Source organism: Corylus avellana, chromosome ca3, assembly GCF_901000735.1.
Source record: "Corylus avellana chromosome ca3, CavTom2PMs-1.0".
Lineage (NCBI taxonomy): Eukaryota > Viridiplantae > Streptophyta > Magnoliopsida > Fagales > Betulaceae > Corylus > Corylus avellana.
In genome coordinates, this window is record NC_081543.1 from 36,955,644 (window position 1) to 36,979,440 (window position 23,797).

At 37.2% G+C, this 23,797-nt stretch overlaps 3 protein-coding genes and 2 pseudogenes across 3 annotated transcripts; 1 reads left to right on the plus strand and 4 right to left on the minus strand.

The window, feature by feature from the left end:
* The first annotated feature begins 1,431 nt into the window (after nt 1–1,431).
* Nucleotides 1,432–8,183, plus strand: LOC132175380 (uncharacterized). Its single transcript, XM_059587320.1, has 7 exons — nt 1,432–1,907; nt 3,917–4,057; nt 4,160–4,525; nt 5,800–6,045; nt 6,677–6,769; nt 7,164–7,364; nt 7,722–8,183. Exons 1-7 carry the CDS (start codon nt 1,587–1,589, stop codon nt 7,935–7,937), a joined length of 1,584 nt encoding a protein of 527 aa, XP_059443303.1. The 5' UTR covers nt 1,432–1,586; the 3' UTR covers nt 7,938–8,183.
* A 386-nt stretch (nt 8,184–8,569) lies between these two features.
* LOC132176478 (cytochrome P450 716B1-like) lies at nt 8,570–10,689 on the minus strand (annotated as a pseudogene).
* A 901-nt stretch (nt 10,690–11,590) lies between these two features.
* LOC132174779 (chloroplast stem-loop binding protein of 41 kDa a, chloroplastic) lies at nt 11,591–15,016 on the minus strand. Its single transcript, XM_059586456.1, has 6 exons — nt 14,600–15,016; nt 14,359–14,480; nt 13,175–13,277; nt 12,948–13,086; nt 12,403–12,680; nt 11,591–11,931 (listed from the first exon to the last, which is right to left on the minus strand). Exons 1-6 carry the CDS (start codon nt 14,981–14,983, stop codon nt 11,749–11,751), a joined length of 1,209 nt encoding a protein of 402 aa, XP_059442439.1. The 5' UTR covers nt 14,984–15,016; the 3' UTR covers nt 11,591–11,748.
* A 1,740-nt stretch (nt 15,017–16,756) lies between these two features.
* On the minus strand, nt 16,757–18,928 carry LOC132173335 (taxadiene 5-alpha hydroxylase-like; annotated as a pseudogene).
* Nucleotides 18,929–20,400: 1,472 nt separating this feature from the next.
* On the minus strand, nt 20,401–23,013 carry LOC132176125 (cytochrome P450 716B1-like). Its single transcript, XM_059588253.1, has 4 exons — nt 22,294–23,013; nt 21,565–22,006; nt 20,922–21,109; nt 20,401–20,828 (listed from the first exon to the last, which is right to left on the minus strand). The coding sequence occupies exons 1-4, from the start codon at nt 22,783–22,785 to the stop codon at nt 20,526–20,528; spliced, it is 1,425 nt and encodes a 474-aa protein (XP_059444236.1). The 5' UTR covers nt 22,786–23,013; the 3' UTR covers nt 20,401–20,525.
* Between the last annotated feature and the right edge of the window lie 784 nt (nt 23,014–23,797).

Sequence of the window (23,797 nt, forward strand, 5' to 3'; positions counted from 1 at the left end):
TTTTTTTTTTTTTTTTTTTTTTACAATTTTTTTATTATTTGTTAAAAGAATATGGATATTATAAGAATAAAAAAAAAAAAAAAGTGGCTTTTTTGATACATTTTGGTAGTTTTGGGGCTACTTTAATACCTTTTGAACATTGCAGAACTATATTGCAAATAACTAATAGTTTGTGGGGCTTTTTTTATATTTTTCCCTTCTAAATACTATACTTTCATTTCCCTAATTTGATTTGGCAGTAGAAATCACCTGTCCTTGATTTTTTTAATCATTTGTCCTTATTATTATTTTTTTAATCTTTTTGTCAAATGCTGATTTAAAGGTTAATGAGTACCATCATATCAGTCTAATAAAATAGTAGTCAGATAAAGAAATGTAGTATGTAGCATTACTATTATTATACAAATCAAATTGTCATAATCTAATTTTCGTGTAATGTAAATTATGTAATTCTAAAACACAGTGTACATCTTTCCATGTCGGTGTATAGTACAATCATACACTGGAATTTAGTAAATTTCCAACGTATAAGCAGTTGAAAACAAAAGGTTGCTGTCTTCTTAATAAGAGCAAAACAACTATTTTTCCCTACCACCCTTCAACATCTTTCCAATCGCTTGAGGTTTTTTTTTTTTGGGAGGATGGCCCCTGTTCCCTTGTATATTTGAGTTTTTTTATTTTTTATTTTTATTTTTAAAACAATTTGTTATTGACTTTAGAGGGTTTATATAACAATTTTATTATAATGTTATAGGACTGTCATTGAATTAGAACTTGTTAAAAAATAAAATAAAATTAAGAGCTAATTTTTACTATTATATCATCACAATTGTATGACAATTTAATAAATAATATTACTCTTTATTATAAAAAGAGAAATAGTACTATATAGCATTTCTCTTATAATTAAAATGAAAGGAATGCTAAATTACCATGCAATAAATAGTAAATAAATCCTCTATTCATGAAGGGTAAATACTACGTACACAATACATCTCATACTATCATATGTAAATAAGTTCAGTCACCTTTCCATTTTAATACCAAATGTTAACGATTGGTGTAACTTACAACGCGATAGTAATTAGACGGGGATAAGTGCCACATTTTAAAGCTTAGCCATTTAAGTGCCAAAATGTTAAAAAGAAAAGAAAAAAAAAAAGAAAAAGCATGCATCCATATTTACCCAACTTTGTATAAGACAAAAATCTACCAACATAAACTAGGACTTTGCAATACACGGATCATAGAATACCGTACAATGTTAAGCTTAATATATAGAAGATCCAAACAAGTTTGCATCAAAAAGGATTTAAAAAGAACAAAACGGTGTCGCTTTGTAGAGAACAAATTCCCATGCGTCCAGGAACATTGACTGCAAATCGCATGCTAAGAAAGAGAAAAGTTTTCCTTTGGTAATTGAATGTCTAGGTGTAAAAATAAAACACAAATCCCAAATACATTTCCATGGAGGAGAGATAGAGGAGATAGGGAAAGTTGAAAGAATTCAATTCATTTACTCCAATCCTCTGACTCTCTGGAAAAATATATTTCCTATTCTAACTCTCTTTCTTTTCTACACCACCATGGCTCCTTCACCATCTTTGCTTTCCATTTTCTTCTTATTCTTCATGATCACAGTTGCTTCCTTCTCTAAACTTCGACATGCAGTGAAACTGCCATTTCACCCTTGGGATGTGCTCCCTCTGCTGCCCAGACAGGCCGCGTGGCCTATCCTCAACTCGCTTAACAGCCCGGTGGACCTTCTGCCCAGCTTCGTGGGCGCTGCCTCGTCCCCGAACGACACTTTGGAGTGGAAAGGCGCGTGCTTTTACAAGAACAGGGCTTGGATGGAGTTCCACAACAAGAGTGGCACTGAATTTGGCGGTGGTACCCTTCACATCAAGGTCTGGAATTTGAGCTTGTTTTCTTTGGCTTTTAGCTGGTTTTGTTGGATTCTGGAGTATTGGGTATCTGGGTATTGTAGTAGGATTTTGCTGGTGACTGGAATTGAACTTGGATTTTTGGGTTTATTTTGCTTGTTTTGTTTGAGTTTAGTTGGTTTTGTTGTAATTTGGAGTATTGGATCAAGCTCTTCAATTGAATTGCTTTTTATTGGATTGTTCTGCTTGTTTTCTTTGGGTTTAGTTGTTTTTGCTGGATTTTGGAGTATTGGGTATCTGGGTGTTGTAGTTGAATTGAAATGGTGTCTGGAATTGAACATAGTTTATGGGTTTATTTTTCTTGTTTTGTTTGAGTTTAGTTGGTTTTATTATAATTTGGATTATTGAGAATCTGGGTATTGTAGTTGCATTTATTGGTGTCTGGATTTGAACTTAGTTTTATGTGTTTGTTTTGCTTGTTTTGTTTGAGTTCAGTTGGTTATGTGTAATTTGGAGTATGGGGTATCTGGGTATTGGATTTATTGAACTTCTATAGCTGAATTCGGTGGTGGAGCCATTCACTTCAAGTTCTGGGATGAACTAATTTAGGTTGTTTTTGCATGGTTTCTCTGAATTTAGCTGGTTTTAGTGAAACTCGGAATTTTGGGTATCTGGGTATTGTAGTTGTTGAACTTTCTTGCTGGTCTGGAGCTGAGATTCTTTGGCTGTTACTTTGATGGGCAAGACTGAGAGATTGTGGTCTGGAAGATACTTGATTAGAGTTATAATTTGTTTTACAATTCAGTTGTACTTGGTTTATATTTTGGTTATGTTTCCGGGTTTAATTGAAAATAAAGAATATTGCAGTATTTGATCATAAGTATTCCTGAGTTCTTTCATATTCGTAGGTTGTTAGAAGGCTGGTGGTCCAAGACATACCTACCTACCTTGACTAGGTTAAGTTCTTACGTATTTGTTAATTGTCTGCAATTGGTTGAAGATTTTCAGGATAAATCCCAAATATGGATTGTTGTTCTACCTTTATTCTTTTTTGTTGATGTTGTTTATACACTGGAGCATTGATTTCTTGGTGTCAAGTATTAAACTTTGCTGTACAAATTCGAATCATTCATGGTTTCTTTTGATAGCTTGTTTGTGGATTTGGCACCTTTCTCTCGAAGTTTTGCTCTGTTACTTTTTTGTTTACGTTTTTTGTTTAGTCTACCTGGTTTCTTGGATGCCTTAATGATGTAGGACAAACAATGTTCACAAAAATCACACAGCAAACGTAGGGCAAAGAGAGGAGAAAGGAGCTAAAAGAAGAGGGAAATGAATTCCACATAATTTTTATTCTATCAACGTCTGCCTCCATTGGAGTACAAAAGACAAATAAACGAATGACTAAACCAACACCATTTATTGACTTACCCAATATATTTAGGACAACTCCCATTTATTGACTTTTTTGTCTTTTGTACTTCAATTCCCTCATTCCTTTTGACTTAGAAGAACATATGGAATTCGATGATTCTCCCACCTCCAAGAGAGGTAGGGCAACTCCCGACCGAAAAGGAGGAGGGGGATCACGAGACAAACCCGTCAAAACCTGTGCAAAGGAGCAAAACCAACGAAAATAGAGAAAGAGCAACGGCTACATCCACCCCATTTATTGACTTACCTAATATAATTTAGGACAGCATCCATTTATTGAATTGCCTAAAATAATTTAGGACAATCTCCTATTTATTGAATTACCAAAACAATCTAGGGAAACACTTAATACCACTGACTCTTGAAAATTAAATAAAATGAATTCATTGATTAATGATTGGAACTTCCTGGAAATTTCATCTCTCTGTAGTGGCCATAGTTCTTGCCATGTGTTGTTGACCTAATTGAATATCTAGATCATTTTTTACAGGATTGGTTTTGATGCTGCTCATTGCTTAATGATTATGCTGTGGAGTGCTGTATTCAAACAAAGTAGTTTCTCTTTTAATAAACTGTTAAGAATTATCTATGTGCCTGTCCAGGTTAGCAATGCTCACAGTTGGACATGTATGGATCTTTATGTCTTTGCAACTCCATACCGTGTGACATGGGATTACTATTTGCTATCTCGGGAACATACATTTGAGTTTAAACAGTGGGAAGGGAAAGCTGAGTATGAATATGTAAGTCACCACTTTGAGTTATTGAAGAGTCACTACTTGTTCTATTTTGTTTTGAAGCTTGACTTTTGTGTTAGATGTGGTTTTTTCTTTCTATTAAAACAGGTGAAAAACAGGGGAGTTTCGATTTTCCTAATGCAAGCAGGCATGCTGGGAACTCTTCAAGCATTATGGGATGTCTTCCCCTTATTTACAAACACGGGATGGGGTGAGAACTCTAATATAGGATTTCTTGAGAAGCACATGGGAGCTACCTTTGTACAACGCCCTCAGCCCTGGGTAACAAACATCAGTGTTGATGATATTCACTCTGGAGATTTCCTTGCGATATCCAAAATCCGTGGCCGATGGGGTGGTTTTGAGACTCTGGAGAAGTGGGTCAGTGGAGCATATGCTGGTCATACTGCTGTTTGCTTAAAAGATTCTGAAGGAAAGTTATGGGTTGGTGAATCAGGGCATGAAAATGAAAAGGTAAAACAATGAAAAGCTGCTAAATGTAGTTATAATATAGTGTTCCTGATAGCATGTAACTTTTAATAATAATGTCCTCTAAATATCATTCTTTTTGTGATATTTTCTTCTAAATATTTTTTTTTTGTAGATTATTAATATATCTCTTTCAGTAGTGTATATTGGAAAGCATGTGTGGTTGAGCTTTGCTGCCAGATGTTCCAGTTGAAAATTCTGATGAGTTGAATTAATGGCCTTGGAAGCCACAAACAAAACAGTGTTGGAACATCTTCTGCCTAATATATAGACTTTCTGGTTTTGGTGTGTTTTGAATATTGCTTTTCCATTTTATTTCGGCTTTCCTTTTTCTCTCTTCTGAGATCTCATGATCCATTCTGGTATGTCAGCCTGATCATCGATTCTGTGGCTTCTTTGCCCCTACCTTAAGAATTACTTTTGCTCCTGATTTGCACCTGTGAGGGGTTATGTGAAGCTTAACATGATGGCACTTCTTTGGAAAATCCCAGCCAACCCAGTATTTTGTGAATATGTGGAACTTGTAGGAGTTTTATTTTGTTTGCTCTCTCTGTTATTGGCTGGTTGGCAGTGAGATCTGTAAGGCTAATATCTGGGCACCTAATGGATAAAAGTCATGGCCTTCCTGGTTTTGTGGTGGAAGGCGACTTTAACATTGTCACGAGGTAGGAGGTGAAAGCTTTGGATATTTTCCCTCTTGTAGGTCATTTCAAAGTGCCCAGCTACATGCTCTAAGTTTGTCCTCTCTTGGTCAGATTTAAAAGTTACCTAGAAGTTGATTTCCTTGCTGGAGTGCTGTAAAAATTGCTAGACTGCTTTTGTGGGACATATAATCCTTAGTAGTGGCACAATTTCTATCTTAAATCATGCTTTAGCCATGCTTCTTAGATCCACTTAATTCTCTTGCTAGGCATCTTAGTTCAATTTGCAGAAGCACTGTCCCCATTGATGGATTATACATTTCTCACTTGATTTTATTATTTTCAAGTTTCATTGAACTATATTGCTCTAAAAAAAAGCAAATGATTATCCTATTTTTTTCATCAAGCTCTGAAGTCTCTCATTGTTAATAATCAGATGAACTTATAGTTTCCCAAAAATGAAGTTAAGTTGCATATGTTGGAGCGTTTAGCAACTCACTCTCCCTCGACTCAAACTACTATTGATTGAATTTGAGTTGGGTATAGGGCTACTTTCCTATGTAACTATGATTTGGAGTTAAATGTGCAAGTGTTATGACTATCTTTTATTTGTTGTAGGGAGAAGATATAATTGCTGTATTACCGTGGGATGAGTGGTGGGATTTTGAGTTGAATAAAGATGATTCCAATCCCCATATTGCATTGCTTCCGTTGCATCCTAATACGAGAGCGAAGTTTAATGAGACTGCTGCATGGGAGTATGCAAGGAGCATGGATGGAAGACCGTATGGTTATCATAATATGATATTCAGTTGGATAGACACTAGAGACGGGAACTTTCCACCTCCCTTAGATGCTCATCTGGTATGTATGTTTGAATGTTTGATTTTCAATCTAAGTTTGCAGTGTAGTTGATGCTATAATCTTGACTTTGTTCTTCCACTTCTGATTTTCTAACAGACTGATTTTTTAAAAGTTGGTGGGTTATTGCAGCAACTATGGTCCAGCTGACATCCTATTTATTGCTTTGGTCTTGTCAAAGTTAAATTGAAGCCCTAAAACTGCGAATATGTTTTTGGTAGTTCCCTCAATAATGAGGATATCGTGTCAACAAAGAGTCATTATTGGTCATAATATTGGGTTCATCAAAGACTTAACAAGTGCTTAGAAAGCTAGGAAGAAAAGACTTTGTGAATTTTTTTGGATTCTGTCAAAAATTTAGTATCTTTCAATAGGATACTGCAGCGAAGTAACCAAACTAGAAGAAGATGAAAACTCATTAATAATACCTTTTCTGTTAGTCATGATAACTTTTATCAGTCGCATTTGATGCATATAAATCCAGTTCTGCTCTTTAAAATGCACCTTTTGTTGTGAGAGTCCCTCTCTCTCTCTCTCTCTCTCTCTCTCTCTCTCTCACTTATAGCTGAACTATGTTAATTTTAAGAGGTGTGCTTAGGTTGTTGGTTCTGACTGTTAAACTATGATTCTGCAGGTTGCTTCTGTAATGACAGTTTGGAATCAAATACAGCCTGCATATGCTGCGAACATGTGGAATGAAGCCTTGAACAAACGCCTTGGGACTCAGGTATTATAACAAATTTTCCTCTACTTTCGATGCTATGCTTGTCTGGTTAACTTATAGAGGTATAGGTCGAAGCTGTGGATTTGATTTAGTGTAAAAGATGAAAAGTAATGTAGTTTTTGATCCCTTGCACAGACGAATGGTTGGATGTAAGTGGTTTGAAAAAAACGAACTAATCATTATAGACCATATAGGGAATTTGTTAGCTGGAAATTCTGGGGTCATTCCATCTATCTCTTGGACCGAACATGGATATTATGGCTTAGCCTAAACCCTCCTAGGTATCAGATATGAGGGGAAAATGATAAGAAGACAGTTCTTCAAAGAACTGTTATTTTTGAAATTCAATGTCATTTGTTAGTTGTTAATTATCTGATGTAACTGGTGTTTCATGCAGGGTCTTAGTCTTCCTGATGTTCTTGTAGAAATTGAAAATCGTGGGTCATCTTTTGATGAATTGCTGACTATTCCCGAGCAGGACGACTGGCTATACGCTGATGGGAAGTCAACATCCTGTGTTGCTTTCATTCTTGAAATGTACAAGGAGGCAGGATTATTTGATCCAATTGCTAGCTCTATTCAAGTCACTGAGTTTACAGTGAGTCCATCAATAATAACATGAATTCTGTTTATTCTGGAGTAACATGTCACTGTTTTCATCAGCTTAATAGTATGGATTGATCAGTATATAATAAATAATTGGAATTAATAAGAATTCTGCAGTTGTGTTGATCATAGCTGAGGATATCTTACAGCCAAGATAGATTACCACCCCCTTTACCTCCTCTCATTGTGCATTGAATAAACTTTATAATATTTAGAAAGTGAATTAGATTGTTACAGGTAAATGTGGATGCATTCTAGACTTGATCTTTTTAGGGGATTATTTAAACTCTCTTCCTAAGTAGTTTACATGTTTGATGTGTATTAATTTTTTCTATTGCCACAAATGCAGATAAAGGATGCTTATACGCTCAACTTTTTCGAGAATAATTCAAGCCGCCTGCCACAGTGGTGCAACGACGGGGACAATGTGAAGCTCCCTTTTTGTCAGATTCGAGGGAAGTATCGAATGGAATTACCTGGGTACAATTCGATGGAACCATATCCGCATATGAATGAAAGATGTCCATCTCTGCCACCGAAATACTCAAGAACACAGAATTGCTAGAAGTCTCTGAATATTTTTTTTTCACTGGAATTTTTACACATGGATGACCTAATCCCTGGCTTTTTAGCTGGTAGGTCTACTCTGTATGGTATTGTTTGATATGATGGCATGAAAGATCCATATGGAAAGTGTTTTGATTTCAGCTGTAAATATGCTGATCAGACAGTACAAAAGGAAGGCATTCAACTATTAAATTGTTGTACAATATTCATGAAAGCAAGAAAATGAACAGTGAATTGCATAGCATTAGTCCCTTTTAATGATCTCATACGTTTTAAACTCACTTTCAAAACATTGGAAGAGAAATTTGGTCAGTCAGGAGATGCAAGCGGCCATGGGGACAGGAGCTTCCACTTTTGTCCCACAATTTTCTTGATTTTATGGCATGTTGTATTTGTAATTCGAGTTGCTCAATTACTGCATATCCTAGTAGAATCTAATCGTGTGTAAACTTCTGATTTGATCCAGCGATTCTTACGCATGCTACCCTTCGATTTTTTGAGTCCATAGTCGAGCTTGATTGTATATTTGGGCAAATATTTATGTAGTCTTTTACAATTATTCTCATTAATTATGTAATTACGACCCACAACAGATGCAATGTAAGATAAGCATGTAAAGATTCTACATAGCTAACATAGTTTCCTTGGTACAAGTTTGATTGGTAGACCTTGAGTTGGTATTGGCATGGGATCTCTGCAGAAAGAATTGTCTGCGCATAGCTTCCATGTGAACTGAGTTACAAGATAATGAATTGTAACGAGGGTTTCGATTCTTGCAAACTCATATCCTGGACATATTCGAGGACCTGCTCCGAATGCAACGAACGAGTAGGGTGGAATAGATGTTTGGTTCTCAAATCTACTTGGGTCAAACTTTGATGGTTCTGGGAATATACTACTGTCCATATGAGTCATTGGTATAGCCCAGAATATCTGAAAGCCAAAATAGAGGGTTTTAGTTTTATAATTGTCTCAAAGAGTAATTTATCCACAAAAAAAAATTGTTTCAACGAGTGATATATAGTAGGACAACATGAGGACACATGGCTTTTACTTACTTGCCACCCTTTAGGAAAGTAGGTATCCACCATATTCAATATCTTTCAGTGCCTTTCTGAAGCCACCAAAGGCAGGAGGTACCATCCTCAGTGTTTCCATTGCTACTCTCCAGGTGTACTTCATTTTGGTTAGGTCTTCCCACGTTAGAAACTCTCCTAAGGGCTTGGTCTTTGCTATCTCTTCCTGTTCTGCAAAGTCATGAGCATTCCACTCAATAGTCTTATTTGAGCAGAGTTTAACAGAACTGAACCCTTTTGTAAGTTCTCCCAATCTATTTTCTCTGATTTGCTTTGTCTATTTCACTGGGCTCTTTGGATGGGATTTGGCTTGCCATCAATTATTTCATCTTTGGAGATTTCCAGTTGGTCAAATAAACAGTGAAAATTGCAAGACTAATCTTAGCCTTTACCATTATCACTAAGTTTTCCCATAATTTTGTAATCTTCTCTGTTTATTGGAGCAACATTATAAGACAAGTTTACAACATGGTTTATAACTGTGGTCTACTGTGTATTCCTTTTCAGGTAACTTGATCTTAAACTGTCATCATTGCATTGAGAGAGAGAGAGAGAGTTTTATGGATACCTTGAAGAACAGCTGCATACACAGTAGGTTCATTTGCTAGAAGCCTCATTATGAAAGTCATCAAGACAGATGAAGTATCGTGCCCAGCAACCATGACAACCATGACATTGTGCACAATCTCATCCTCAGTTAGTACTTCTTCATTGTCCTTGCGGGTGCTAAGCAAACACTTGATGAGGTCTTGGTGAGGAGAGGCACCCCTCTGCTCAAGTTCCACTCTCTTCTCACGTATGAGGTCCTTAACCATGTTTTGAACCGTTGCACTTGCTTTGAGGCCGCGATTGTAGCGTGTGAAGGGCAAGTTAACTGGAACTGACCACATCCCTACCATCATCCCTTTGGGAACATTGCTATTTTTTGGGGTTTGTACAGAGAGAAATGCTATGCACAATACCTTCGTCTTACTTTTGTCTTTGGATCTGCCTTTGTTAAAGAAAAATATGTCTAATGAGTACTAAAGGCAGGCCAGGACCTTAGTCCAGCACAATTTTCTTATAAGTTAATTTACCAAGTGAGTACCATTTTGGGTAACATCAACATACCTCAACCTGTTGCTTGCCGTGCCAATGCATCTCAAGGTGCTCCTTGACTTCTCCATCCATTTTCCCCACATACTGCTTTAATGATTCAGGCTTTAAGAATGATACAAGTGCGCCTCTAACACGCTTGTGATCTTCAACACTCAGCTCGAATATATTCCGATCGCCCAAAATCTTTCGAAGGGACTGATTTTGCTGGTAACCAATTGTGCTGCTATCACTGGAGAATACAAACTTGTTTGCAGCCTGTCCATAAACGAACACTGTTGGTTTACCAAAGAGGCTTAGCTTTGATATTGGACCATACTTTCTGATTCTTTCTTCTAGCCATTTTTCTGCAGTGTTGGCACGCATGGCTCGAAGAAAGCCAAGGCTTTGGCCTAAAAGGGGTATTCCAAGTGACCCTGGAGGCACCCTTTTTGATGATCTCCTTCCCCTTGTAAGGAGAAGGAAGATGGGTATGAGGAAGAGAAAGATAGCCAGGAAAATATTCATTATTCTTCTGTAGCTTGGGTGTATTGAAGTGAAAGGGGGTGTGGGGGGTTTAATAGATTGGTTTCTGAGAGAGAGAGAGGGATAGTTGATGATGCAAGACATGCATTTAAGAGAGTGAAAGGCCTTTAAAATAAGTTCTGAGAAGGAACTGGATTTCTTTTGTCTTTGGTTTCTTGTCTGCTTTTAAGAGAGTGAAAGGTTTAAATGTTCCGTCACATTGTCCTTGAATGATCAGATGAAAATATTTTCTTCATTGTAATGTCCAACAGATTTGTCGGCTGGTTGGTCTGATGAATCCTAAATGCCAAAACCATGAAGACACACCTTATGTTTTTTTTTGTTTTTTTTGTTTTTAAATTTTTATTTCCCTTTCTTTTTATCGTTTGTTTGTGGATTTGGCACCTTTCTCTTTCCTCTATTGCTTTTCTGTTTGCCTTTTTGTTTAGTCTACCTGGTTTCTTGGATGCCTTGATGATGTACAAACAATGATAGGGCAAAGACAGGAGAAAGGAGCTAAAGGAAGAGTGATAAAAGGAAAGAGAGGAGAAATCAATTACACTTCATTTTTATTCCATCGAAGTCCACCTCAATTGGAGTATAAAGGATACTTAAAGACTAGTTCGAATCTCCCTCCCCTTGTATATACATGTAAAAAAAAAAAAAAAAAATTGACTAATGACTAAACCTTTGTGCAACACTCATTTCTTGACTTTCCTTATATAATTTAGTACAACGTTCATTTATTGAATTGCCTAAAATAATTTAGGACAATATCCTATATAGAGAAGTCCAAGAAGATTCCAGACCTTCAGACAGTGTAATTGACAAGGATACACATGAGGAGGAAGATAACTAATGAGATGCGCCATCTGCATTGTTTTTCAAACTTCAAATGGTTTGCTGCAGGATAACAACAGTAGCTGAATAATTCAAATACTCTGTTTCTGTTCCTGCATAACAACAGAACCGCATATAATCCAATCCAAAAAATTCATGCTACATTTTATTTACTTCCAAAATTGAACACATTGATTCTTGACGCATTATATAGGAATAGGCATCTCATAGAGAGAACAATAGGCATCTCATATAGCCTTGTAAAATGGATAGATATAGCTGCAATTTGATTGATCAAACAGCCACGGGTACTTTAAGCGACTCTAATATCTTATCGTCTATCTCAAATTGAATCGGCTTCTTGTCTCTTCCAATCCTTACATACTCATCAAACCGCTCCTTCAAGTCTTCTGGAAGGTTGGTTTTCCCACGCCAACCCAAAATGTCCTTGGCAGCTCTTGGCTCTGCATAGAAGTGCTGCACAGTACATGAACTATGTAAATTGTCTCACAGTTGAAACAGATTCAGGAGTAAAAGCCAGGCCCCAACATTCAATGGGTCCATGCAGGAGACCTTTTTTGACCTTCAAGCTAAACATTCTGTATGTTTGATCTTTCTCAGATTTTTTCAAAAATTGTTCTTCATTATGGTTATCTAAGCCCCTAAATATGCTCCAGGAAATATCCCGAGCGACTTCGATTAGTAGGAAGAGTCATAACCGTTAGAATATATGATTGTAATAAAATCACCCTGATATCATCTCCTACCTTTTAGATAATTAGATTTGATTTGATATATCTTCACCTACCATACTTGTATTATCTTCATCTACTCCAATTCTCCTATAAATAGGAGTTATTTGTAATGTAAATATTATCAAGGAATAAGAGCTTAATGCAGTCCTATCGGACTCTTCCCTATTAGTGGACGTAAAAGACAAGTTAGTACCATGTTTCGGAAAGGAAAAGCCTTTTTTGCATCAATTCCAACAGCTTTTGGATCGTAATGAACAATGTTGACAGGGCGGCCAGCAGCTTGAGCACATAGTTTGGCAATTCCATCCAGAGTCACTGCACGGTCACTTACACAGTTGAAAATGTTACGAGATGCAGCCTCTGGTTTCTCAACAGCTAGAGTAAGCATAGAAGACAAGTCCTTAACATGAGAGATGTTTGTGAGTTGCATTCCAGAGCCAGGGATTGGAACTGGTCTGTCTCGAACAATTCCTGCATCAAGCAAGTCAACATATAGGAGTATATGTAATTTCCAAGCATTAATGTTAGAAATCTTGATCACTAAGCCAAGGACATATGGGTATCGAATATTCAGTTAAAACCATTCTGAGAATGATCAGAATTAGATGAAAACTGCAAACAATCCAGATATGAAAGAAACAAACCACAGAAAGAGGGAAGGGCCTAAAAAGTGAAGGTGCTATAGAGAGTATTGTGAAACATGAATAATTTAAAAAGTGCTTGAGGTGATACACTTACGATCAAAGAACCATTCCTCACAATCTTTATTGTTGCCAGATCCAATCATGTATTGTGGACGGAATACTGCCCAAACACCAAAAACCTCTGCAATGTATTTCTCTACTCCAACATGACCAGCATCAGCTTTGACGGCATCCTGTTGTAGGTGAAGATTCTTCATTCTTCTTCAATGGAGAAAATCCACTTATTTTGTATACTATGGAGATTAAAACTACAAAACATACCCCTTCAACATGAGGAGGCTCATCTGTTGCCTTATAGATCCCGGCGCTGCTGATGAATAGAAATTGCTTGACACCAGAACTCTTGGCCCAATCTATCACAGGCCTAAGTGTGAAGATTGATGTTAGAATAAATAGCTCACTAACTGCCTACAAATATAGGTTATTTTGTTTTGTTCCATTTTTAATAGTAAGGTTCCAATGATTTGTGCACTCCTGCATATTAGTACGAAATAAATGTTACTGAACTACCATAAACAAACTTTTCCTTCAGCACAAAGGGAGTCAAAAGAGGCATTGTTTTGTTCCATTAGTGCTTATCTTGCAGTAAGGTAAACTTGGAGGCTAAAGTTTTCAGTGTTTTGAAGGATGGAGTTTGGATATGGGCCATATGGCCATCAGCTAGATCTGATCAGACAGTGCAAATCCAAAGCCAGCTTCATTTGGTTCGATTTGGGGTTAGAGATGAGGCTATTTGGGTGGCAGGTAAGAAGGAAGTTTACACTTGATGAGATAACTCTTTTTTTTTTTTTTTTTAATGTCGGGGAACCTCTCCAAGGTAAGGCCCTTCGGACCCACCTTTGCAGAGTAAACTCCGGTCCCGTGCACCGCACCCTCAGAAGTTTCCCTACACGAAATTGTTGAGATACTTGGAATACAATCCGCACTTATAGACATAAGGTGGAGTGGTGGAGGCTCATTTGGTTCCCCTTCTCTACCCCTAAACATGCATTTTTTCTCTGGTTGGCTATTAGAAACAGTTTGTCAACAGGGAGATAGATTGCTAAGTTGGGGGTTCTTAGGTGAAACCAAGTGTGTTTTCTGCAGAGATTATATAGAATGCCGTGATCATCTCTTTTTCGAGTGTGGCTTGAGCAAGAGGATTTGGAAATCTCTTGTGGATAAATGCCTTTTATCCAGCTATTTCTTTTACACAAAAAGTAAATAAAAGAAGATTATGCTTGAGTTACTCATATTATGCTCACTCAAAAACAGCCAGTCCCCTGTCTTCAAAACTCTACAATGGTAAGCAGAAGAATACATAAAAAATTCAAAATTTTGTTTCGTCTTCATTTCCTCAATTTTCTTAGTGTCCAAACAATATACCAAAATTACAGAAAACAAAAACAGATACACAAAAAGTTGGGACAATTAGACAGTAATTTTCGACAATCAAAGCAACAAACCTCACAGCATCCAGGTCCTTCCCATTGTTGTCCAACACAACATCAAATGTTGCCCCTCCGACAGCCTTCCCAACGTCCGCTGGGTTCCCCCACACCGTCCGGCCTCCAGCACTTACAATTTCCTGAAAAGTTTTCAGATAACACAAAAGTTCCAATTGTAAATCAAATAAATTCAACATATCTCATTACAAAATCACCGAAAGCCCAATATAAGTGATAATGTAAAGAGAGAACTTTTAACTGAAAATCTGTTGAATGGAGGCTTCTTCATCTTGTCGGAGCCCTCTTCACCAACAGTCAATATAGTGACCTCATGGCCGGAACCCAGAAGCTCTTTTGCGAAATAGAACCCAATAACAGCATGCCCACCACTGTTGGTATTAACTATGAGGACTTTCTTTTTCTCTGCAGCACTAGCCTTGACGCTTAAGGCAGACAGAGCAAAACGTTTAGAACTTGTGGGGTATGTGAGAAAAGAAGGAGAAATGGAGAGAGAGGAAGAGAGAGCAGTGGAGTGAGAGAAAGAAGGGAGAGAGAGGCGTGGAATAGACGAAAGAGAAGGCTGAGAAAATTTGGAGGGCGGAGAGGAGAGGAGGACAGAGGATGAGGAAGCAAGAGTGGCCATTGTTAAATTTTGGTGCGAGTTTTGGTTGTATGAGAACCAGCAGTTTTTTTGGTAGTAGATAAAGGTAACGGCTTTTTCAAGTTTTGTCCTTTCCCTTTTTTTTTTTTGGTTTTTGTTTTGTTTTGTTTTGTTTTGTTTTTTTTTTTTAATTTTTAAAAATGCAAAATCAGTCTCAGTTAGAGTGGGCAAATTATTAGTTTACCGCCTACCGACCCTCACCAACTAGCAACCGACTTCCATGGTTCGATAGGTAGTAAAAAAAATTTGGTGTTGGTTAACCGAATGGAACGGGCAATATATTTTTCTTAGGTTCTTTTGTGACATTGAAAAGTTAGAGTCAAAAAAATTATGACACGTGTTCTATTTAAGTAAGTGTCACACTAACAAAATCTGTTAAATTTGTAGACCAAATTTGATTGTAGGGACTATTTTTTTTTTTTTCGGCTGAGAAATGCTTCCATGTAATAAAATTTTTATTTTTGGTTCATAAAAATCTACGTGGCAGGATGCCACATCATTCCTTTTTTTTTTCTTTTGAAAAAAAAAGAGAAGAAAATTAATAATGTGGTATCTTGTCATGAAGACTTTTATGAGCAAAAAATGAGATTTTTATTACACTATAGCATACCTCTTTTTGGCATATAGAGACTTAGTAGTTCATTTTGATACCAGGGACTGACTTTGCATTTTCTTTCTTTTCTTTTTTTTTTCTCACCACACCTACTCCTTTTTTATCCAAACCCATCCTACATATTTACATTGCCAACTCATCAATCCCCATTTGTTGCACCTACATATTCACTCAACATATATAAGTTCCCAAATCATTGGAATTAATAAGAATTCTGCGGTTGTGATGATCATAGCATGAGAATATCTTACAGCCTTGAAAGATTACCACCCCCTTTACCTCCTCTGCATTGTTCATTGAATAAACTTCATAATATTTAGAAAGTGAATCAGATTGTTACAGGTAAACGTGGGTATTTATTTTTTCATGTTTGAAGTGTATTTATTTTTTCTGCTGCTGCAAATGCAGATCAAGGACGCTTATACGCTCAAATTTTTCGAGGGAAGTATCGAATGGAATTACCTGGATACAATTTGATGGAACCATATTAGCATATGAATGTAAGATGTTCATTGCTGCCACAGAAATACTCAAGACCGCAGAAATGATAGAAGTCTCTTTATCTTTGTTTTGTCTTTTTTTTTTTGTTTTTTTTTTTGTTTTTTTCACTGAAATTTCTATATACATGGATGAACTCATCCTTGGCTTTTTGATATGATGGCATGAAATATCCATATGGAAAGTAATTTGACTTCAGTTGTAAATATGCTGATCAGACAGTACAAAAGGAAGGCAATCAACTAGAAATTTCCATGTTAACACTTCATTAATTTCAGTGCTCTTGAAGTTTTGATATGGTCTGGGAAATCTCATACGTTTTTAATTCACTTTCACAATCTTGAAAGAGAAATTTGGTCAGTGAGGAGATGCAAGCAGCCATGGGGACAGCAACCTCCACTTTTACCCCAACAATCTCCTTGATTTTATGGCATATTGTATTTGGAATTCGAGTTGCTCAATTAGTGATATTCTTACACATGCTACCCTTGATTTTTCAGAGTCCATAGTTGAGCTCGATTGTATATTTGGGCAATATTTATGTAGTCTTTTGCAATTATTCTCATTATGTAACTACAACCCATGACAGAAATGCAATGTAAGAAAAGATTGATACAAGTTACAGTAGTAATGATTCTACAGAGCTAACATAGTTTCCTTGGCACAAGTTTGATTGGTAAACCTTGAGTTGGTATTGGAATGGGATCTCTGCTGAAAGAATTGTCTGAGCATAGCTTCCATGTGAACTGAGTTACCAGATAATGAATTGTGACAAGGGTTTCGATTCTTGCAAACTCATATCCTGGACATATTCGAGGACCTCCTCCGAATGCAACAAACGAGTAGGGTGGAACCGATGCTTGGTTCTCGAATCTACTTGGGTCAAACTTTGACGGTTCTTGGAATATGCTATTGTCCATATGGGTCATTGGTGTAGTCTAGAATATCTGCATGTCAAAATAGAAGGGTTTTAGTGATATATAGTGAGACAGCAAAGAGGAGACAAAGCTTTTACTTACTTGCCACCCTTTAGGAATTAGGTATCCACCATATTCAATATCTTTCAGAGCCTTCCTGAAGCCACCAAAGACAGGAGGAACCATCCTCAGTGTTTCCATTGCTACTCTCCAGGTGTACTTCATTTTAGTTAGGTCTTCCCACGTTAGAAACTCTCCCAAGGGCTTGGTCTTTGCTATCTCTTCATGTTCTACAAAATCATGAGCATCCCACTCATCATTCTTATTTGAGCAGAGTATAACAAAACCAAACCACTTTATGAGTTCTCTCAATCCATTTCCTCTTATTTGCTTAGCCTTTTTCATTGTCACCAAGTTTTCCCAAATCTTGCAATTGTCACTGTTTATTTGAACAACAAGAGATCTCCTCTGAATAAACAACTGGAGGCAAGCCAAATCCCCCACTACAAGTTTACAACAGGGTTTAAAACTATGGTCTCCTGTATTTTCTATTCAAGGCAACTTGATCTTAAGCTATCATCATTGCATTGAGAGAGAGAGAGAGAGAGAGAGAGAGAGAGTTTTATTTATACCTTGAAGAACAGCTGCATACACAGCAGGTTCATTTGCTAGAAGCCTCATTATGAAAGTCATCAGAACAGATGAAGTATCGTGCCCTGCGACCATGACAAGCATGGCATTGTGCACAATCTCATTCTCTGTTAGTGCTTCTTCATTGTCCTCCTTGCGGATGCTAAGCAAACAAGTGATGAGATCTTGGTGAGGAGAGGCACCCTTCTGCTCAAGTTCCACTCTCTTCTCAATTATGAGGTCCTTAACCATGTTTTGAACCATTGCACTTGCTTTGAGGCCGCGGTTGTAGCGTGTGAAGGGCAAGTTAACTGGAACCGCCCACATCCCTACCAGCAACTCTCGGAAGCAAGCCACAAATTTATCTCTTCGAGCTCCTTGCTCAACTCCGAATAGAAGAGAGCAAATTATGTTGAATGTGAGGGTCTTCATGAGGGGCAACACCTATCAGTAATACAAAATATTTTGTGAACAAAATGTTAGCCTGCACATCCCTGCAAGAACATTGCATATTTTGGGGTTTGTACAAAGGTAAATGCTATGCTGACAAGAAAGGGTGCAGTAGCCCATGGATCAGCCTTTGTTTAAAAATAAAATATCTAAGGAATACCAGACGTTGGCACGTCAGCATAGTAGAATAAGCCTTTAGCTCCATATGTGAAAAATTTTGAAGTTGATATGTTTATTTCCCAACCCAAATAATTCTCAAGGTAGGCCAGGATCTTATTCCAATACAATTTTCTTGTATGTTAATTTACCAAGAGAGTACTTTTTTGGGTAACATCAACATACCTCAACTTGTTGCTTGCCTTGCCAATGCATCTCAAGGTGCTCCTTGACTTCTCCATCCATTTTCCTCACATACTGCTTTAAAGATTCAGGCTTTAAGAATGATAAAAGTGCACTTCTAATGCGCTTGTGATCTTCTCCACTCAGCTCGAATATATTCCGATCTCCCAAAATCATTTTAAGTGACTGATTTAGTTGGCACTGGCCGGTGAATACAAACTTGTTTGCAGCCTGTCCAGAAATGAACACTGTTGGTTTACCAGAGAGGCTTAGTTTTGATATTGGACCATACTTTCTGATTCTGTCTTCTAGCCATTTTTCTGCGGTGTTGGCACGCATGGCCCGAAGAAAGGAAAGGCTTTGGCCTAAAAAGGGTATTCCAAGTGACCCTGGAGGCACCCTTTTTGATGATCTTCTTCCCTTTGTAAGGAGAAGGAAGATGGGTATGAGGAAGAGAAAGATAGACAGCAAAATATTCATTATTTTAGTGTGGCTTTGGTGTATTGAAGTGAAAGGGGGTGTGGGGGGTTTAATAGATTGGTTTCAGAGAGATAGAGAGTTGATGATGCAGGACATGCGTTTAACAGAGTGAAAGGCCTTTAAAATAAGTTCAGAGAAGGAACTGGATTTTTTTTGTCTTTGGTTTCTTGTCAGCTTCTAAGAGATTGAAAGGTTTAAATGTTCCATCACTCTGTCCTTGAATGATCAGATGAAAAAGTCTTCATTGTAATGTCCAACAGATTTGTTGGCTGGTTGGTCTGATAAATCCTAAATGCCAAAACTATGAAGACACACCTTATGTTTTTTTTATTTTTACAAAAAAATTTATTTCCCTTTCTTTTGATCGCTTGTTTGTGGATTTGGCACCTTTCTCTCGCAGTTATGCTCTGTTCCTTTTCTGTTTGCCTTTTTGTTTTTCTACCTGGTTTCTTGATTGCCTTGGGAATCCCGCTTCGGAGATGATGATTGTCTTTAGGTTTGGGATCCACTCTAGATTTAAGTTCAATGTAGCTCTTGTGTTGCTAGAAAACTTGGAAAAAGGTCCAAGTAGTATACAGAAAACTAGGAAGGGGATGATTTCTACTTATATTTAATTACTTATATAAGCAATGAATATTTACTTCAATTGTAATTCTCCTCTTGTGTTGTGTTGCAATTCTCCCATTTAAATTGTAAACTATGGATATTTATTTAAAGTAGAGAAATATTTAGAAAGTTTGATGTTTGATGCTTTTGGAAAGTGGCTAGCTAAAATAACAAAAGTGAATGTTCTTAACCAAAATTTAGCTAAACTTTGACTAGCTCACTAAGAATGCTCATATAAGCTCAAATTTTTCAAGAACAATTCAAGCCGCCTGCCAAAGTGGTAAAATTCGAAGGAACCCTATCTACATATGAATGAAAGATGTCCATCTTTGCAACCGAAATACTCAAGAACACAGAATTGCTAGAAGTCTCTGATTTATTTATTTATTTTTCACTGGAATTTTTACACTTGGATGACCTAATCCCTGGCTTTTTAGCTAGTAGGTCTACTCTGTATGCTATTGTTTGAAATGATGGCATGAAAGAACCAAATGGAAAGTATTTTGATTTCAGTTGTTAATATGCCGATCAGACAGCACAAAAGGAAGGCAATCAACTATTAAATTGTTGTACAATATACATGAAAGCAAGAAATTTTCATGTTAATGCTTCATTAATTTCAGTGCTCTTGAAGTTTTGATATGCTCAGGGAAATCTCATACGTTTTTAACTCACTTTCACAATCTTGAAAGAGAAACTTGGTCAGTCAAGAGATGCAAGCAGCCATGGGGACAGCAACTTCCACTTTTACCCCAACAATCTCCTTGATTTTATGGCATGTTGTATTTGGAATTCGAGTTGCTCAATTACTGCATATTCTTACGCATGCTACCCTTGATTTTTCATAGTCCATAGGCGAGCTCGATTGTATATTTAGGCTATATTTATGTAGTCTTTTGCAATTATTCTCATTATGTAATTACAACTCATGACAGAAATGCAATGTAAGACAAGCATTGATACCAGTTACAGTAGTAAAGATCCTACAGGGCTAACATAGTTTTCTTGGCACAAGTTTGATTGGTAGACCTTGAGTTGGTATCGGCGTGGGATCCCTGCTGAAAGAATTGTCTGCGCATAGCTTCCATGTGAACTGGGTTACCAGATAATGAATTGTGACAAGGGTTTCGAGCCTTGCAAACTCATATCCTGGACATATTCGAGGACCTCCTCCGAATGCAATGAACGAGTAGGGTGGAACCGATGATTGGTTCTCAAATCTACTTGGGTCAAACTTTGACGGTTCAGGGAATATGCTATTGTCCATGTGGGTCATTGGTGAAGTCCAGAGTATCTGAATGTCAAAATAGAGTAGTATCAATTGTATAATTGTTTCAAAGAGTGATATATAGTGGGACAACAAAGAGGGGACAAAGCTTTTACTTACTTGCCACCCTTTCGGAATTAAGTATCCACCATACTCAATATCTTTCAGGGCCTTCCTGAAGTTACCAAAGGCAGGAGGAACCATCCTCAGAGTTTCCATTGCTACTCTCCAAGTGTACTTCATTTTGGCTATGTCTTCCCATGTTAGAAACTCTCCCGACGGTTTGGTCTTTGCTATTTCTTCCTGTTCTGCAAAATCATGACCATCTCACTCATTAGTCTTATTAGAGCAGAGTTTAAATGAACTGAACCATTTTATGAGTTCTCTCAATCCATTTTCTTTGATTTGTTTTGCCTAATTCATTGCGCTCTCAAGACGGGATTTGCCTTTCCTCCAGTTATTTAGTCATTCGAGATTTCCTGTTAATCAAATGAATGGTGAAGATTGTAAGACGAAACTTAGCCTTTACCAATGTCACTGAGTTTTCTCATAATCTTGTAATCTTCACTGTTTATTTGAACAATAAGATATCTCTAGTGATTAAATAACTGGAGTCTGGAGGCTAGTCAAATTCCTCAGGACAAGTTTACAACGGGATTTAGAACCATGGTCTATTGTGTATTCTTTTCTAGGTAACTTGATCTTAAGCTTTCACCATTGCATTGAGAGAGAGAGAGAGAGAGAGAGAGAGTATTATGCATACCTTGAAGAACAGCTGCATACACAGTAGGTTCATTTGCTAGAAACCTTATCATGAAAGTCATTAGAACAGATGAAGTATCGTGTCCTGCAACCATGACAAGCATGACATTGTGCACAATCTCATTCTCTGTTACTGCTTCTTCATTGTCCTCCTTGCACATGCCAAGCAAACAAGTGATGAGGTCTTGGTGAGGAGAAGCACCCTTCTGCTCAACTTCTACTCTCTTCTCACATATCAAGTCCTTAACCATGTTTTGAACCGTTGCACTTGCTCTGAGGCCACGCCTGTAGCGTGTGAAGGGCAAGTTAATTGGAACTGACCACATCCCTTCTATCATCTCTTGGAAGCAAGCCACAAATTTATCTCTTCTAGCTCCTCGCTCAACTCCAAATAGAAGAGAGCAAATTATGTTGAATGTGAGGGTCTTCATGAGGGGCAACACCTATTAGTAATACAAAACATAAGGTTTGCCGGCACATCCCTGCAAGAACTAGGCTTGTTTTTGGCGGGTTTGTACAAATGTCACCCTTGTACCTTAATGTGGATGTAAATTTCCTCCAATTTTCAGTTTAAACAACTAACCCCTGAACATGAGGTTTGTGAAAACTTAATTTTTTAAGTTAGAATTTCTATTCAAAAGTAACAGATAGAATGTTCATTTGGTTTAGTGGTTTCAAAATGTGCAGTTTGACTTGCCTTTTTAAAACGGTAAAAAATCTACATATATACCTGAACCTGTTGCTTGCCTTGCCAATGCATCTCAAGGTGCTGCTTGACTTCTCCATCCATTTTCCCCACATACTGCTTTAATGATTCAGGCTTTAAGAACGATACAAGTACGCCTCTAACACGCTTGTGATCTTCACCACTGAGGTCGAATAGATTCCGATCGCCCAAAATCATTCGAAATGAGTGATTTTGCTGGTAACCAATTGTGCTGCTATCACTAGTGAATACAAATTTGTTTGCAGCCTGTCCATAAATGAACACTGTTGGTTTACCAAAGAGGCTTAGCTTTGATATTGGACCATACTTTCTGATTCTTTCTTCTAGCCATTTTTCTGCAGTGTTGGCACGCATGGCCTGAAGAAAGGCAAGGCTTTGGCCTACAAAGGGTATTCCAAGTGACCCTGGAGGCACCCTTTTTGATGATCTTTTTCCCCTTGTAAGGAGAAGGAAGATGGGTATGAGGAAGAGAAAGGTAGCCAGGAAAATATTCATTGTTGTTTTGTGGCTATGGTGTATAATGTATTGAAGGGAAAGAGGCCGTGAGGGAGGTTTAATAGATTGGTTTCATAGAGAAAAAGAGAGAGATAGAGAGTTGATGATTCAAGATATGCGTTTAAGAGAGTGGTAGGCCATTAAAATAAGTTCAGAGTAGGAACTTGATTTCTTTTTTCTTTGGTTTCTTGTTCTCTATGTCAACTTTTAAGAGAGTTGATGATGCAGCATCCTCGAATGATCAGATGAAAAACTCTTCTTCTTTGAAAAAAGTGAAATTCATTGATTAAAAATTGTTGTGGGCCCCTAATAATAATTATTGTAGTTTATTAATATTTGTTTAGCAGGTGTTTAGTTTGTCTTATTTACTTGTCCTTATTAATGTTATCACGTGTAAGTGTCTTCCATCTTACCTTCTGGTGTGGATGGTTGTGGCCTTGTGGGGTAGCAGTTGGGTCATTCCATGTGAAATGGGACACTCAGTTGCAGTTATCAGTGCATCATGTGTAGAGCAATGCTATAAACTCAATTATTAGACAATTTATCTACAATTGTGCTGACGTGGAGTGCCTATAAACCATTAATCAACATTTATTAAAAAAAGTTCATAAATTCAATGGTTTATGGGCACTCCACATAGGCCAAGTTGTACATAAATTCTATAAGAGTTGAGCTTTTAGATTTACTCTCTTGTAACTTATTCTTAATGAAAAGGCATCCAAAATTTTATTATTATTGTGGTATCAGAGCAGGTCATGGAATTTGATTCTTGTTTGAACTTTGAAGATGCATGTAGTATTTTATTCTCAAGTCTTGCATTAAAAAGGAAGAACTATTTTATTCAAAAAAAAAAAAAGGAAGAACTATTGAAGTAAAATATCGTTTTCTTCTTCATATTTACCATCTTTCCTTTCTGTTATTTAAAAAATAAATGAAGGCCCGTTGAACATTCAGTGGTGATCGGTTGAAGGATTTATCCATCCCGCAGATATTCAATTTTTATTTCTTTGAT